An 18,696-nucleotide genomic window follows, 5' to 3' on the forward strand; every position below is an offset into this window, starting at 1 on the left:
CACAGACCCTAACAGCGGAAAAGTACTTACACACCCTCTCACACACATTCAAACATGCATACACACGTGCACACACATGCACACACACACTCACCAATTTCACCTCATCCCTAGACTTTAAGCAACAGAGAGACACCAGGCCCAACTGCTGGACTGTTTCTCGGGTAAGGTCATCCTTTCATACTTGTTCTTCATCTCTTGTCCCTGTGGCCCACCTGAAGTAGTATCCCACCCTCAGTACATATTAAAGATGCTCCAGAGCCTTCCCAGACCCCACCCCATGGAGGTACAATTTTCCTTCGCTCCTGTGTCTCATACAGAACTGTGGCTGTCTGCTCTGTAAATGCCAGCAAGAACCCCAAGAGCATGAGCTATGGCTGCATCTCATTGGATTCTTGCATGTCACAGATATCTGCAGAGCTGTGTCCATGAAAAGCCAGCAGCAGCAAGGCCAGCTGTGTTTCACCATCACACTTGACCTGAGGTTAAAGACAATCTCCTCTACAATGGGCTCAGAGGAATCTGCCAAAAGTTGCTTCTGTGGTTTCCAGTTTCATTCTGGCTCACTTTTATCCTGTCTCACACCATGGGGCTGTCAACATCCAAGGCCATTCTTTCCTTTGTACTGCTCTGTGCTCCTGGAAACAGGAAAGGGGCTTACACTGTGACCATTCCCTTTAGATCCAGACAGGCCACTCTGCTGTAATTTTTACTTTTCCATTGCTGTAATAAAACACCATGACCGAGACAATTTATAGAAGGAAATGTTTATTGGGGCTTAGGGTTCCAGAGGGATAAGAATGTCCGTTGTGGCAGGGAAGCATGGCAGAAGAGCCAGCTAGAGCCAGAACTTGAACACACACATCTTCAATTCTTGAAGGTTCCACGACCTCCCCAAACAGTGCCACCAACTGACCAAGTGTTCAAATAATTGAGCCTATGGGGGATACTTCTTATACAAATCACCACCCGGAACCTGCTCCAACCTCTGTAACCTGCTCTTCAGGAGACACCTCTGATATTGTGTTCTTAGGAATCTTGCTAAGACCAGAACTCATATATACAGGCTATGATATTGGGCAGTAATTTCATGGTCTATTTGTTCCTGGACAAGACTCAATCAGTTGCTACCCTACCCCACCACTGCCCCTTGGAGGCTTGTAACAGTAAGAGCGTTTTCCTTCCTGAGGTGGTTGGGAATCACTTTCTCCTATGGACAGACTGTTAAACCTTGAAGAGCTGTGTCAGTCCAGCAATGGTATCATCTCCAACTTCATGCTTATCCCAGTAACCCAGAGGGTATTTTTGTAATCATCTGAGGATGGAGATGAAGGATGTTTGGCCCAAAGTATTTGAGATCATCACAACGGTTGTTGTACCAAGCAATCGCTTCTTGTCAGCATTCTCTGCTGTCAGAAAGACAGAAAGAAAGGAGAAACCTTCCTTTATTTAACTGGCTGGAAATTAGTGAGAGTGAAATTTGCCTTCAAATAGGATGTGATCTTGAGACATAATAGAGTTTAAACTATGCCAGAGACAGAACAAAAACCACCTCTATAACCAAGGGATATCTCCATAGGTAACAGGGTGAATCAGGAAGGAGGTCAGGAAAACTGTAATGGGAAAATCATGGATTAAGCTGGGTAATCTGGGCTCACTCTACTCTGGCACTTTCTGTGGCTATCTTGGTGGTATAACAGGAGCAGTGTTTCTTTCTTGTTAAATTTTATTAACTAATGAATGATGCTTTTCAATTCTTGTAAATATTTACATTTTGGGGTTCTTTTCAAAATATATTTATTGGGGCTGAAGAGATAGCTCAGTGGTTAAGAGCACTGGCTGGTCTTGCAGAAGACTCAGATTCAAATCCCAGCACCCACATGGCCAGCTAACAACCACGGGTAATGCCAGTTCCAAGGGATCTGACACCCTCTTCTAGTCTCTGTGGGCACTGCATGACATGGGTGCACTTACATACATGTAGGCATAATGCTCATACACATAAAATAAATTTTTTTATTAAAAATATTTATTTATTTATACTTTTTATGTGTATATATAGCAATGCCTGTGGAGGCCAGAAGAGAGCATCAGATCCCCTGTAACTGGAGTTAAGGATGGTTGTTAGCTGTCATTCAGGTGCTGGGAACTGAATCTGAATCTTCTGCAGGAGCAGCTAGGGCTCTTAACTGTGAAACCACCTCTCCAGCTCCACAGGCAAGTGGTGTTTCTGAGCCACATTACAAAGATGTTTTAAAAAGAAAGACTGACTTTTAGCATCCATTTTAAAGCCAAGAGTGGACTTGAACTGCTGAGAACTTGTTCCGTCAGGTTTCTCTTGGAACTGTGCTCTCAAGCAAGGGCCTTGCTCATTCTCTATTGAAACAGTAAATCCAGCATGAAATGGGGAAGACAGGTACTTATCTTACCAGAAAATCTTGTCTTTTCTGATCACTAGATCTAGACAAATACACACAGAGAATCATAAATAGATGTCATACATTTCTCCCGTGGCTTTCAATAAGATAAGCAAGCTGTTTGTAGTGATTTGATGTTTCTTTTCTTAATTTAAAAACAAATGTTGTGTTTTGCCTACATGAACGTTAAGTGCATGCACATTGTGCAATGCCCACAGAGGCCAGAAGAGGGTGTCAGATTCCCTGGAACTGGAGCTATGGACACTGGTTAGTCATCATGTGGGTGCTGGGAACCAAACCGGCATTCTTGCAAGAGTAGTCAATGCTCTTAACCACTAAGCCATCTATGCAGCCATCGCGTTGATGCTTTCATGCAGAAACATGCACACACACATTCATACACTACCTTGGGTGGATGACAAGGAAGGCTCCTGAAAGATTATGGTCATATGACCAGTTTTCAAGAGGAGTACATGTCTCAGTGAGCTTGTTTACAAAGTCCTTAATCCAGATTATGCCTACACTGTAAGTCATCCCTATAACAAGGGACTCTCTGTGCCCGTTTTCTTTCTGTACTAGGGAGACAGAGACAGCAAGACTTGCAAGTCTGTGATCCTTCAACACAACCCAAGAAATGAGAAAGGAAATTGATGGCTCCTGATAAATTCTCAATTTATAGCAAATTTCTTTCATACTGAAAAGTTCACTTCCACCCTGTCTACCTACACATCTTCAGCTCAATTTTAATATTTTTTTTTTTTTGCAATGCTAAACAACTGGTCATGCTCCCCAAAACAAATTAGACAAATACTATTCTGACACTCCCAGCAAAAGGAGTTTGATTCATTCATTTGACAAGAACCCAGTATGTCCTGACTAACATGGTCAAGATGATGCTGTCTAGGGTTACCGGAAAGAATCTTTTCCTCCATTGATTTAAAAAAACAAAAACAAAAACAAAAACAAAAAAACCAAATAGGGGGAAAAAGGAGTAAAAAGGCAGGAAAAGCAAAGTTCTCACCATTCTAACAACTTTTATTGAAAGGCAAGCACACACAGGGCACACAATAAGGAGACAGACTCCCTGGGGTGGGAGGGGAATCAGAGCCGGCATCCAAGTCCACCCAGAGGGTTGGGGCTCTTTCATGTTTGGAGTTGGGATTGGTTTCCTTTTTCCTTCAGAATTGGCTGTGTTGGTCTATCTTGGGGAATTGGATAATCCAGACAAAGAGAGAGAAGCTGACTTCTGCCATGGGAACCCACTGGTGGGAGATTCAAAAGTCCCACTAAAGGTATCCCTCCAGTGGAAAAAACCCACCAAGTCTTTTTCTTGAAGAGGGAGAAGAACATGAAAGTTGGTAATCTTAAATTTGTCTGTGAAAAAACACTGATCTACCTAGAGACTTTTCCCTGTTGTCTGTCTGCTGACGATCTAACTCTGAGCCCCTCATGACTAACTATCCAACAACAGTAGTGTGGTATTTAACCTCGAATGTCAAGTAGACAGTGTCTAGACTCACCATGGAGTCAGATGATGGGCATGGCTATGATAGAGTGTCTAATTCATTTAAATGAGTTGGGAAGATCCACCAGAAATATGGACAGCACCAAACATGAATTCAATAAAAAGAGAAAGAGCTGAGCAGCAGCCCTTCCCTCTCCATTCCCTGACTGTGGTCAACCTGACCAGCTGTTTCTGACTCCTGCTGCCATGACTTTCCAGCCATGAAAGATTGTGCCTTCTAACTGTAAGCTGGAAAAAAACCTTATCCTCTTTAAACAACTTTGTTGGGTCCTTTGTCTCGTTAATGAGAAAAGTAACTAATATAAGTAGGAACTGGTGACAAGAGTAAGAAATTTCTTGTATTTACAATGTTAATTCCCTACCTCCAGGATAAAACTAACAATGTTACAATGTTCATTCCTTACCTCCTAGATAAAACTAACAATGTTACAATGTTACAGTATTAATTCCCTACCTCCTAGATAAAACTAACCGCATAGGCTAACTGTTAGAAGGGTTTGAAAGTCATTCCCTTCTTCATGTGGGCCTCTTACAAATGTGAAATTCTAAGGAGATGAGGAATTCTTTTTTATTTATTTATTTACCAATCACATGATTAGAAGGAGCTGAGAAATTCTAAGTGAGAAAAGGGCATTCCCTGCTGGTTCTTTCCCTCTGTAGTGCCACACAGCTCTGTGCGCACTCGAGTTCAATGAATTCCCCATGCATACACTCAATGAGTTTCCAGAGTCAAGAAGATGAGAAGAACTAAGGATAAATAAAAAACATTTCTTTAAAAAGATATAGATCAGCTGGGTATGATGGCACACACCTTTAATCCCTGCACTCCTGAGGCAGGGCAGGTGGATCTCTGTGAGAGCAAGTCCAGCCTAGTCTACATAGTGAGTTCTAGGCCAGCCAGGAGTTACAGGGAGACCCTGTCTCAACAAACAAACAAGCAAGCAAGCAAACAAACAAACAAACCAAAAACCCCAACATGATGTCGATCATTATTTATAGAACAAGCAAATGGATGGTTTTTCAAATTGAAAAACCAACATTTGTCCACGAGAATTTTCTGCAATTTATTTCGGCATGCACCTTAGATAGATCCTCTGAACTGTCTCTTTTCCTCCCTTGTTTTCACCGGAGGAAAGCAGTATTCTCAGGCTTGAGCTGCATCAAAAGAAATCACGTACCTGTGATGGAATCCAGCTCTCATGGCCCAAAGTGACAGTGTTGTATTCTGTCTGGCTTTCCGTCCAATAACCTCTTCCTTCTCCAGTGCAGGGCCAGGGGATCTTATTTTGGAAAGCAAAGAGCGTGCTACCAACCAGGAACCAGAAAGGAGCAGGGACTGATGAATCTCCTTGCCAGAGATAACCAAGTTGGGTGTGTGGCACTCCTGGTATGGCCATGGGTGGAGGTGTTTATTCCCCTGAGTAACTTGTGCCTGCAAACTATGAAGTCAGCTTTCTGAATATCCTTCCACGGAAGTACAAGCTAGCAAGGCCAGTGGAACCTCCTTCATCAAGTGATTGATTTCTGTCCATGTTTCCCATTGTGAATGCTGACACAGGCAGAAAATGGATTTTTTTTAAGTTTTGAAAACAAATGCTTATGCATAGACATATATTATTTGTTGTGCTTAAAATAGCTTCCCAGCAGATATTTCTGCAATCCCTACAATCCAGGTTAGCTCATGGAACACAGTTCAAGTTAAAGTCTGGGAGAACTGCTTCAGATGTTCCCAGACAGCACCATCAGGCAGCATGGCCTCACTGCTTTTGGTTGTCTGATGGGTCTCATGGGTCAGAGTGATCTCCTGTGGACCATGGTGCATGTTAAGGGCAGAATTGTATCTCTTCAAAAAAGGCTGAACCCCTAGCCCTCAGAATGTGTGACTGCTTGGTCTTATTTGAAAACAGGGTCTTTGTGATGGTCAAGTTGAGCTTCTCAGTGTGGCCCAAAGCTTCAGTCACACACACACACACACACACACACACACACGATATCATGTGAAGATGGAGGCAGAATGTGGTGATGCAACTTCAAGCTGGAGAAGGCTAAGGACTGGCAGACATTACCAAGAGAAGGCAGACAGACACAGTGAGCCTCAGAAGGTTCTGACCCTGGAAACAGCTTCACCTGGGACTTCCAGCCCTCTAAACTGGGAGACAATGAGAACCTTGTGTTCTAGCTACACAGCTGTGGTCCTTTCTTAAAGCACTGCTAATACCTTCCTCTAGGGTCTTGACAATGAAGGCCAAGTCCCTGTGCCACCATGGGGTCAATGCTGGAGTAACTCTATCCCTAACACACACAAATCAGACCAAGCTACTTGGCACATGGTTGTTGGGCGGGCTAATTACTCAATTCTCACCTCATACATTCTCATCTGCAAGGCAGAGCTCATGCACGGTATTCTCTGGAAAGCTTGTGTGACCTCCAGAGCTAGCTGAGCACCATTGCCTGGAATCCCAAAGCCTGCCATGGACTTGTTACTCCATACTACAGTAACTGACAGCTTGTCTGCTTGCTTTTCAGACAAGGAGCTCCTTGAGAACAGGTGTACTGAATGGTGGTTGATTTTAACTTGATGGAATTTAGAATCACTATGGAAACAAACCTGTGGGCAAGTCTGTGAGAATTTTCAGATAGGGTTGAGATGGGAGGATCCACCTTAAATGTGGGCAGTACCATCCCACCGGATGGTGTTCTGGATTACAAACACACACACACACACACACACACACACACACACACACACACACACACACACAAAGAACGAAAGAAAAAGAAAGAGGAAGAGGATGAAGAGGAGGAAGAGGGACGCTGAGCACCAGCATTAATCTCTTTCTGCTTCCTGACTGCAGACACTTTGATCAGCTTCTTCATGCTCTTAACAACCATGACTTCCTCACCATAACTGATTGTAGCCTCAAACCACCAGGCAAAATAAGTCCTTTCTACTATAAGTTGCTTTTGTCAGGTATTTTGACAAAGCAGTGAGGAATGCAACTAATACACTTAGCCTTCGCTGCCTGTCTGAACACAAGTTACCAAAGCATGCCTTTCTCACTCATGATTTAAGACTACGGGCTTAGTTTATGTGTAAATGCAGGACAAGTAACTAATTGCCTATACTTAACCTTTAGATTCACCTCAGTGAATGAGGTATATATTCTTCTATGATGTATAGTTGAGGCAGACGAAAATCAAGGTTACATGTTCTAATCTTTGACTTACTATTCACTTGATCCTATTTATCTGTAGGATAACTAACCATGATGGAAAATATCCAGAAAAAAAAAATCAAAATTGTTTCTGTATTGAAACTTTCCTCCTTGTTATCACTCCCCAAATGATGTACTATATAACTACTATCTGCATAGCATTTGTGGGGGTTTGAATGAGAAATGTCTCCCACAGGCTCATGTATTTCACCACTTAGTCTCCAGTTGGCGGTGCTGTTTTGAGAGATCATGGAACCTTCGGGAAGATAGCCTTCTGAAGGAAGTACATCACTGGGGCCCAGCTTTCACGGTTTATGGTCTCATCCCACTTCCTGCTCAGTCTCTCTTTCTGCTTCCTGTGTGTGGATAAATATGTGATTTGCCAGCTTCCTGAGGAAATACTGGCAACTGATGGCTGCTGGGAAGCGAAGATTCAGTCTCATTCAAGGGTGAGATTCTTGGTAGGTTGACCAGGCTTCAGTGAATGAACCCATATTGAAGGGCATTTGTGGACAGAAACCTACCTCTATAGGACACACACACAGAGGAAATTTTGTGGGGATTAGTAAGAGGAGTTTAGATATAGATACAGGAGGGGATCTAAATATGATTGAAACATATTGACTGGATTTAGAACCATCATGCAAACAAACCTCTGGGTGTGTTTATCTATGAGATGAGGGTGTTCCTAGAAATGTTTCACTGAAGAGGCAAGACTCATGTTGAATGTGGGCAATACTATCTCATGGGCTAGGGTCCTGAAGCAAAGTAAAACAAAAGGCTGAGCATCAGCACTCATCTCCCTGCTTCCTGACTGTGGATGCAATGTGACCAGCTGTCTCACACTGATGCCGTCATGCCTCCCCAGCCATGATGGACTGCACCCACAAGCCAGGAGCTAAACTAAATCCTGTCTTCCTTGAGTTGACTTTGTCAGAATTTGTCATAGCAATGAGGACAGTAACTAGACAGTTGGGATCCAAGACTGAGTGAAATGGGAAGGAAAGACAGCTGCCCAGTGCTTGACTTCCTAGTCAATTGAGAAGTGAGGCATCCCAGCCACACAGTCCTCTTCCATGAAGCCCCAGGTCTTACCCTGTGATGGACTGTACCCTCTCAAGCCATCAGCCAAAAAGAATCTTTCTTCCCTCCTGCCATGCATTTTGTCAGAGCAGAGGGCACAGCCCCAGAATACAGAAGCTGGGTTTCTGATGGCCAGGTCTCCCACTTCTTACCCTCCCCCACCTCCAGTCCATCTTATAGGTCCAATCTTCAGGCGAGTCACCAGCTAAGCAGCTACAAAAGATGGAGCCAGGCAGGATTTACAAACATCACCTGTATTCCAGCAAAATATCTTTAAAAATAAATCCCTTCAAAAGGGGAGACAAACTACATAAGACACAATACTTTTAAAATATGTATTGAAATTACAAATCAAACTTTTCCATAGGATTTCAAAGTACAAAACACAACATGAAAAGGTGTTCAAACAGCTCTTTATACATCACAGTGTTAGTGCACAGAGTGTACTGATGTTTCAAAAACACAAAAGCAGTTTGTTTTTTTGTTTTTGTTTTTGTTTTACCACCACTTGTTAAATACAGAAATGTATATATGTGCATGACTGGGCATGCAATTTTTTATACAAGATTAAAATATACCCAGGGCAATGTGAGCAAAAACAAAAGTCAAGTCAGGTACATGGCACATAGATACCCCAAACCGAAGGGCCCTAGGATCATGGAAGACAGGATTACACAAGTCAGGAGGGCTGGAGACTATGGGGTGTAAATACGAAGAGGGCATGCTCCTAGTCAGGGCGTATCAACAAGCATGTTTGAATGCCGGCCCCTTCTCCAGGCTGAGCTTTTGGCAACTGCCAGTCATAATCTCTTTTTTGTGTTTATTTTCATAAGGGCTTGGGTTAGTTGTAAGGAAGAAACAAGCTTTGGTATTTTTTAAGGAGACCTTCATGAAGCTGCATACATACAGAAAGTTTCCCCTTGATGGGGAAACTTCGGTGTGATTTACATATATATATATTCACAAGTACATTTGTTAATAAATGGGAATCTGGGAAATATACAAAAAATTGCCCACCTTAGTTCTTTCTAGTCCCCTCATTTTCAAAGACAACCAAGGGAAAATTTTCTCTTCTAATTTATGAAATAACTTTACCTCTTAAAACATCAGTAAAAAATATAAATTCATCTTGAAGTCATGTTTTCATGCCTGACTATCTTTTTACCCATAATTTTAAACAGGAATTGGTTTGGATCTTTCATCTGTTTTATGAAATAATATACTATAAAGATAATTTATTCTCAAGAGAGATGCCAGTGGTGGGGGTGGCGAGTGTTGGTTCTGAGGACTAAGCTACTCTTGAGTGGTAAGGAGGAAGAGCTGACACGGGCCATAATTCATGGAGTCCAAGGCTTTGCCTCTGCAAGATGCTGTTGCCCTCTCCTCCATGAATATCTTCAAGTGACTCTGAAGGCATCATCTGAGGTAAGGATGTGAGACCTGCCAGCTGGGCCACAGGGTGCAGGGCTGAGCTGGGCCAGAGATCAAGCACACCCAATAAAACCCAGTGGCATGGTCAGATGCCCGAGGGCTTCAGACAGCCTATGGGCCAGCAGGTCCTCAGTGGGAACCCTGCTGGGGAGCCCTGTGACAGTATGGCCTGTCATTAAGAGCCTTCTCACCAGGCCCAGGACTTCAAGGAATGAAAATGCTGCAGCCATCAGGGAAGACTGTCTCAAAGAAGGCCATTTGCCATTCTGGTAAACCACATTGAGCCACAGGAATGAGAAACCCCACCATGTGCTCTTGGGGGCTGATAGCAAAGACCAAAGTCCCCATCTAGGGCTATCTTCCCTGTTCCATGTACATTTCACATCACACATGGTTCAAGTCGAATCCCCATAATAAATGGGAGTGGTAGTCTCTACTAAAAGAGGCCCCACGAAAGACAAATGCAAGTTTATATATCTCAGTATGTACTTGCTGGTGTTTTTACAGGGAATGGACAAGTTATATTTATTACTAAATCCAACTGAGCAAATGGAGGTGTGATTGATACAAAATCTCAGAGTAGGCAGGAGTCTTTTGACCACCCCTTGGCTGATCCGAGCATCCCTATGATCCCTGCCTGGATCAAGCCACACACTTGGGAAGCCTGCTGCAGGTAGAGGCATGTGTGGGTGGAGTTAGAGAGGTGCAGAACTGTGATCATGCTGGGACCTTTCCCAGATACAAGGTCACTCTATCGCTCTAAGGATCAGGGAGCCTGAGCTACAGTCTAGGGACACAGTCTTCCCAAAGGCTGTCACTACTACCATGAGGACAAGTGCCACTGAACAGACTGGTGAGATATGTAAGCAGCTCTGCAAAGCAGGAAGGACCTCTGACTCATGAAGGTCTGTCCCACGTCACTGGAAAAGGCCTGGGTCTGCTGCCATGTCTGACAGGCATTCAAAGGGTGGTGGCCACATGTTCTACTTGAACATGATTTTAACACTGACTAATTTAAATGACTTTAGTATCATAAAGAATCAATACCAGAGAACTAGAAAACAGTGATTCTATTTTGTCTCAGCTACACATTATCAAAATAAAAAATATGAAGTCATTTCTGGACAGGGAACATCTGCTAGGGCTAGACACTGGTCCACAGATGTGGAGTCATACACACAATAGCCACCAAAGATGTGTTTTCAATAAATAAATTAGAGCTAAAAGAAGTCTGTTTGATTTCTTTGTGGGAAGGCTTAGTATACCTTAACAAATTTTTCTGTAAGACCTTTCTTTACCTTTGTATCCTGTTCTGGCAAGCACATTTGTTTTGAAAGTCAATTCTCCACTTTTCAGAGTCAGTTGATGGGAGTACACATGTGTCTTAGTACCTGTGCATTCTGCTGCCATAGAAACAGTCACACACAGACTAGGGAAAGATCCAGTGGTGAAATCCCCTCATCAGAAAAACGAAGTGAAATGGAAGGTCTCCCCTTCCCCTACTCAGCAAGAGCAAACTGTAAACTACCCAATTGAAACTGTTTGAGTCACATGATTTTTCAAAATATCTAAAGCATTTAAACAATCTGAAAAATTCAGAAAGCTCCCACTCCCACTTCCAAGAGTCTCCAGGTACAATGTCTTCTCACTGTCTACCCAAAAAATGGGGCAAGAAGTCAAACCAGAGTCATTCAGAGTAGAACTATTTTCAAAGTAAAATACATTCAAAGGTATTTGCTACTATGTGGAAGATAAAGAACAGAAAAAAAAAAGAGCCCTGTCAACTTAGCTGAATGGAAATGAAAAGGGAAGGAAGGAAGGAAGGAAGGAAGGAAGGAAGGAAGGAAGGTAAGACATAAAACTAAGCAATGAAGCACTTATCTAGCATGTTTAAGGCCCTAGGTTCAATCCCAAGCACAGGAAAAATAAAGGAGGAAACGGGAGGGAGGGAGGGAGGAAGGCAAAGCCAGAGATGATCCTTGAAACATGTCAATATCGTCAAAAAAAAAAATGCAATGATACAGGACCCATGTAGATAACAGTACACAGCTTACAGCATTCAAAAAGTGATTACAGCAAGTTCCAAGGAAAACAAAAAGTGTGCATAAGGCTTTCTGTATCTCCTGAAAAGTGGTCAAGCCGGAAAAGCCATTTAACCATAACTTCATAAAATGCACATTTCAAAAAAAGGCATAGGATGGTTTTACGCACCTTGTTGATTTTCACTATTCAGTTGACAAAAAAAAAGCCTTCTAAAAAGGATTTTACTAAATACCTTTAGGAATAAAAACAGTTGTCATAAACAGAGCACTTTTCTCAAGTTGAATAATCAGGTTCTGGCTAAAGAGAGTCGTAATCCTTGAAGACTTCTCTTGACAACATGGCGCCAGCTTGAAGCCAAAGAGGGGACTGAGTCCCTTTGTCTGAGCAGGTCCCTTAAGCTCCCACTGGACATTCCTAGTTTATGGTCATGGGGAGGAAACTGCCTGGTGTGCAGCTTATACCACCACTGGCCGGGGCTGTAGACACAGGACTCTGGGATGTGCCCACCCACTTCTGCCTTGCCTTCCCCATTACCCAGGTGACCACACCTAGGGCCTCTGCCAACTTGCTGATGTCATCCCTGAAATCCCTGCATCAGGCCCAATACTGAAGCTCAATGGGGCACATAAGGCAAGAAACATGTTTAGTGAGAGGGGTTGTAGGGGGCTGGGGAGCCACACTTCCCGATGCAGGGGTCTGTTCCAGCATCATGTCCGTCCTCTAGGTGGGCAATGGGTCATCGTCACCTTTACTGCACTTACACTTGCAGCAAAGTACAAAGGGAGTGGCCAGGAGCAGGAAAGGAGAGGCCACCAAGAGCAGGAGCCCAAATCCAGCAAAAATGCCCACGACCTGAAGAAGGAAACAAAGAATAGAGGTAAGGAGGACTAGTCTGTAGGTTTCAGAGCTCAGGTCAAAACCAACCATCAACCACCCGCCCACTCATCCATCCATCAATCCATCCATCCACCCTCCCACCATGCTGTGTCCATCTTTCTGTCCACCCATTGAGCCATCCATTTGTCATTATTCATAGATGATTATTCATCCATGCCATCCAACCATCTACCCTCCACACATACATGCAATCCATCTACCACCTACCCACTCTTCCCCGCATTTGTTTCTCTAATAGTCACCCACTCACCCACCCCATCTCCCGCCTGTCCGACCCAGCACTGGTCCGCCCACCTGCATTTCTATCCCCTCACTTTTTCTCCTCCTTTGTATTCCCCTTTCCTCCCTTCCCTTTCCTTCATCTAGCCTTCTATGTATCATCTAATTAAACAGTGATCTCCCCTGGGCAGCCATTCTAAGTCAGACAGTACGCTAGGTGCTGCCCAAGGTGAGATCTCCGTACTCTAGGAGGATATTGTTGGGTAGAAAGACCAATATTTCACCAATGGCTGACAGAAACTGGGTCCAGTTCCAAGTGCAAAGGTCACCCAAGAAACAGGTTCTTCATTTGCTAAAGGAAAGGAGGGTCCCCAGTGGCAGATGGCTGAGATGGCAGAGACACAGAGATGGTTAGTGTACAAGATGGTAAGGACAAGACCCTCCAAATGAAGGAACAGGGGTGGCAGATACATGGGACATTAGGCACTGACCTGACTTTTGCCTTTTTGGAGTGTAAAGCCCAATACTGACTGCTACATATTTTGATTTTTCTTTTAAAACGTGTTTATTCCTAGGTTTGTGTAAATGCTGAAAGGAATAAGCCTCAAATGCAGACCCGCTGTTTCAAAGGGGCACGGACTTTTTAAAATAAATCTACAGCGTCCCTCCAACAACTGAATGCCAATGATGAAGTTAGACTGCCATCTAGTGCTCATGGTTATAAGTACATGCCCTGGTCATGTGTTTCTGAGTCCAATTCTTCATTTTCCAAGGTCTGTCTTCTCAATTGTAGAATAAACAAATGAGAGAAACTATCTCTAAGGGTTACTATCAGCTATCAAGTAAGTGACTGCGCCAAAGCATCAAATGTGTATGAAGGAAAGGACAGACTCTATCAAATTTCTCCTGAAAACCAACCACACACATACAAGTACATCACCATGCATGCACATATCCACATGTATAATAAGGTCACACCACACTGCATTGATAAATGAGGTGATGCTGATGCTGAGTTCCACCCATCATGCTCAGGTGGCAATGCTCATTTGCTCAACATAACATGGATGGTGAGACTGCACCATGCAAATCAGATCGTGTTGTGTTAAAATTACACTCACACTGTGGGGGGGGGGTATAAGGAGCTGCCGCAATAGTTTAGCTGTTAAGGGTGTATACTGCTCTTGTAGTGGACCCAAGTTAAGTGCCTAGCACCCACTTCAGAAAGCTCACAACCACCTCTAACCCTATGCCTTCTTCTTGCCTCCCCAGGCGCGTGTATTATGTGCACGTGTGCAAGCTCACATGCATGCACACATATTTATATCATTAAACAACTATAAAAATAAATCTTTAAAAAGCCCACATGCACACCAACACCTCAAGACCCATAAGAACTCATGGTGAATTCATCCATAAGGTGTTCCTAAGAATCTAGCTGCCCCGTGGATGACTACCAGCCTTAAAGGAGCCATAAATCCTCTGTAGTTGAACCCCTGACACATGTTCACATTCTCATAAATAAGACACCATCTCATCACTCAGCCTGCCTTGTCTGTATCTTTAGGCTGTTTGGTAAGTTGCCCTAACAGTCTACTGGCAGTTGGTGATGGGTGGATGCAGAAATTGTCAGGAGAAGGGAGCCAACAGAAAAGAGTGAGACAAAACAAAAAGTCACTCAGTGAGCATGCCTGAGTGTCAGGCACTAGACTACACAGTGTGGGTGGCAGGGGGAGGCATTAGTTCAGGCTCCTGAGAGGGTCACTGCATAACACAGTGACACCTGCTTTGGTCACTGAGCTCTGCAGGACAACAAACTTCACTTGAGCTACTTAAAGCCAACACCGTTAGACCAGAGCTCATTCTTCACGAGCATGTCATGTTCCCCCAATGTCCAGTCCCTCCTCATAATAGAAGCCCTGAGCTGACCCAACTGAACAGAAAATAGCATGCTGTGAATGGTCTTTCCAGAGTTCTCCAAACTGCATTTGAACTTCGGAAGACCAAGTCCAAATCAAAGATGAAATAAGGACCTTCAACTCACTGAAACATTGTGTCTCGGGGCAAGGATAGGCCTAAGGTGTTGAAATCTCACTGAATCCCTGGATTATGATTCACTACAATGTTCTTATTTTTTGATCTTCTCATTGTGTGTGTGTGTGTGTGTGTGTGTGTGTGTGTGTGTGTGTGTGTGTGTGTATGTGTGTGTATGTATGTGTGTATGGAGACCAGCAGTCAAGTCTGACATCTTCCTCACTTGATGTCCATCTTATTTTTTTGAGACAAGGTCTCTCACTGAACTTGAAGCTCACAGATGTGTCTAGACTGGCTGGCTGGCGAGCCCATCTCTGGTTCCTGAGGGTAGGACTGCAGCTTGTGCTGCTGTACCCAGCTTGCAGTGTTCTCAGTTTCCAGAGGCAGCATCCCCGGCCCAATATGCTCTCCAAAGGTCCCAATATTTCAGCCTCAGCCAGGTACCCTACTGTTCATCTAAGCACTTTAGAGCAGCTCTGGCTAAGTTGTCTAGGACCAATGTTGTACATCAGGAACTCTAGGCCTTCAGTCCACATGGGGAGACAACTCATGAACACACAAGCATCCTTCAGCCCACATAAGGAGGCACCCTATACAGACCCATGCACATGTAAGCTAGCCACAGAAGCTAGCTGGCCTAAGTAACCTGAAATGAGCTCTTCCTTCTGACTGGACTAGAGTCAGATAAAGGGTCCCTTTTCACTGCTCAGAAAAAGGAGCTGGAGTAAGACTGTCTCCTGGAAGATGCCTTGGCCCTGAAAGATGAGATCTGCTCCAGTGGAAAGAGAAATGAGCCCCTAGCTCTTCTGCAATTCAGCGTGTTTCTGAGACGGTGCTGGCAGATACTCCCCAGCAGTGGGATTTACACTAAATGTTAAAGAAGGCCAGACGTCAGGCATGGCGATCATGAACTGAGACTCACACATGGACATTTCATCATCAATGACATAAATGTCTTTCCATGCACAGCAGCAGAGCCTGCCCAGATACCTGCCATCTCATGCTCCTGTGTGCTCCAGCAGGAGACCCTGTTACACAGAACAAAAAGTACATATACCACAATACCTTGACATGACGAAGACATATTTTTTTCATTCATAGCATGCTTTTATAGAAAGGTTCACTTGACAAGGGGCTGAGTAAAATATATTTGGTATGTAACATTTTATGTTCATAAAACTAATAAAAAGCTGCAATATTTCCAAAGGGCAAAGTCCCCGAAATATGCTAGAACAATGTCATCAAACCGCATATCAAAGTCAAGAAGAGTCAGAAAGCAGGAACCCACAAAACATATTACATACTGAGGACAACACCCCAAATAGTGTGGTCTCAGCACACTAGACTTGAGGTATACTTGTGAATTCCATGGAGGTTAGTGGGCAAGGCCGTGAGCAAGAGTCAGACGTATTCCTGGGAGTGTACCAATCTCAGTTCTGGTGAACTTCTCAGCTATGACCCCATCAAAAGTAAGGGGCTGTATAGATGACTTGTTCTTAGAGTTGGTGGTTCAAGATCAGGACTTAAGTAAATATAAAAGCAGACAGTGGGTAAGTTAAGCACAGCTACCTATAAGGATAACAGGGTGCTGCATAAGGCCACCTATGAGTGCCATCAAATCAAATTCAAAAGCCCCAACTTAAGATGCACTGTGGTTTGGATGCTTCAGAGATGTTGGGTGCAAGAGCCAGGGCTGCAGCAGATCTTTAAGATGGGTGGAAGAAATCTGAGTGGGAGAGGGGAAAAGCAGACAATAGGGAGAGAGGTAGAGTAGAGGAAGGGTAGCAGGTCATTCCTGAGAGGGACCTTCTGAGAGGCAAAGACTTCCTGCTCTGTAGAGATGAAGATGAGGTTAAATGTGATGCAGGGCATCAGGAGAGTCAAGATGAGCATCCTTCAAGTTAGGCTCTCTGAGCGTTTTCTTCTGGAGCTCTAAAACCTTCTGCGGTTTCCAAGAACCAGTCTTTAGCCTGCTCTAAGACACTCTATCCCTTCCATGCCTGACCCGAACTTCTACCAGATGAACCCCAAGGGCTCCCTCCCCCAATCCCCACCCTTAGAACATGGCCACCATGTTTTAAGGAAGCTCAGGCCACATAGGAGACATAGGAAGATGTCTGAGTAACAACTCCAGCTGGGGTTCTGGTCAGTAGCTGTGAGTGGTCACCACCTCCATGTACCTGACTTCAGAGAACTTGTACCCTAACCTCAGTGCTGACCAGCCAATGTCATACAGGGTAGAAATAGATTGGCTTTTCTCTATGTTCACACTGAAAAGTCAAGAGCAAGATAAAAGTGCTGGTGTCAAATCAATGTTTATTTGGGAGAGGTTTATTTATTACCCACTAGTAGATAACCAAAGACCTTGTAAGTCACCTTCTCAAAGCTGGAACTCGATTCCCCTGCATGGGAGCCAGACAATGGAATTTCCAAACTTCTGCCTCAATCTGACTCAAAGTTTCTTCTGCTGAGGTGTGCACAACAGCTTCTGGCTTCAGTCAGTACCCAGTTATCCCCCAAGAGGTGCAGCCAAGGGGAAAAGAGCCCGGAAGAGGAAATGCGTCCTCATCACAGCTCCCTAAGACTGCAAAGCATGGCCTTCTTTGGATATTGGGTTCTTGCAGATGTAATCAAGTTAAAACAAGGTTATGGGGGAGGGTGTTAATCCATGACTGGTGTCTTTACACAGAAGGGGATATGGACACAGAGACAGACAAACAGACACACACATAGGGAAGACAGCTTGAAGATAAGCAGGGAGATGACAGCCACAGGCAGAGGACGAGAGGGGCACAACACACGCGGAGCTGTGCCAGAGTGCTGGCAAAACCCAGGAGCTGGAGGAGGGAAGAAGTGTCTCTCACGGGTTTCAGTGATGGCCTGACCCTGCCAATGCCCAGATAACAGATGTCTAGCTTCCCGAATTGAGAGGCAGAAGGCTTCTGTTGTTCTGAGCTAGGCAGCTGCACTACTTTGCCACAGCAGCAAAGCATCCTCATGGGCAGGATGGCTCCCTTCCCCACTGATCTGCAGGGAGGAGTGCTGAGGAAACACAGCTACAGGTGGACCTGCTCTCAACTCTAGGCCACTGTTCTGACCACTGGGGCTCTGTCTCCAGACAGACTGACACACTGACCTGAGGGGATGACTGAGAAAGGCTGAGAAAGAATTCTTGTCTGCCAGGGAGTTTTACAGACTCTGCTCTCCTAGATAATCTCTGTGGTGTCCCATTTTACCCTGAATGAAATTCATGTCTGCTAGAGCCTGTAGAGTCCAGAGCTCTGATGAACCACCTCAGCCCCACACTACCTGTCCTAGTCTATCTCCATGGACCCGTCCTTCTATGGTCTAAGCACCTTACCCATCCATCTCCTCTGCACTGGCCCACATATGCACAGGCTTAGTCCTTGACATCTAGAAGTAACACCACCCATAAGCAACCTTCCCACCCACTCCTTCTAAAGACCTTTCCCCGTTCATCACTTCATAGCTGTTGTGTTATGGGTGAGCTACTGGCTCATCATCCCTACATTTTATCAACTATACAAGGCAGGCTCCCTAGAAGCGTGTGTCTATCTTTCACATTTGGCTCCAGCTCCTAAAACAGTGCCTGGAAAACAGGTGATAAATGCCACTGAAAGTATTAATGCCGTTGAACATCGACGAACACAAGAACCATTTACAATCTTCCAGCTGAGACGCTGAAATATGCAGATTTTTCTCATTCCTCCCGTCATCCTTTCCTTTTACCAACTTGTCTAGCTTTCTCAGGACTGCTCTAGAAAGTTCTTCATCAAAGGCCAGACCAGAAGTAACAAAACATAGTCAGCAG

The 18,696-nt window shown here is 44.3% G+C and overlaps 1 protein-coding gene across 1 annotated transcript in view; it reads right to left on the reverse strand.

Moving 5' to 3' along the window:
• Nucleotides 1-11,616: 11,616 nt before the first annotated feature.
• Rnf144a (ring finger protein 144A) overlaps nt 11,617-18,696 on the reverse strand; it is a 125,997-nt gene continuing 118,917 nt past the window's right edge. Inside the window, exon 8 of the mRNA XM_008850153.3 lies at nt 11,617-12,566. Within this exon, the coding sequence (XP_008848375.1) occupies nt 12,435-12,566 (132 nt within the window). The 3' untranslated portion in view covers nt 11,617-12,434. The remainder of the gene's footprint in view (nt 12,567-18,696) is intronic.

This window comes from Nannospalax galili, unplaced genomic scaffold, assembly GCF_000622305.1.
Source record: "Nannospalax galili isolate Female #2095 unplaced genomic scaffold, S.galili_v1.0 scaffold100, whole genome shotgun sequence".
Lineage (NCBI taxonomy): Eukaryota > Metazoa > Chordata > Mammalia > Rodentia > Spalacidae > Nannospalax > Nannospalax galili.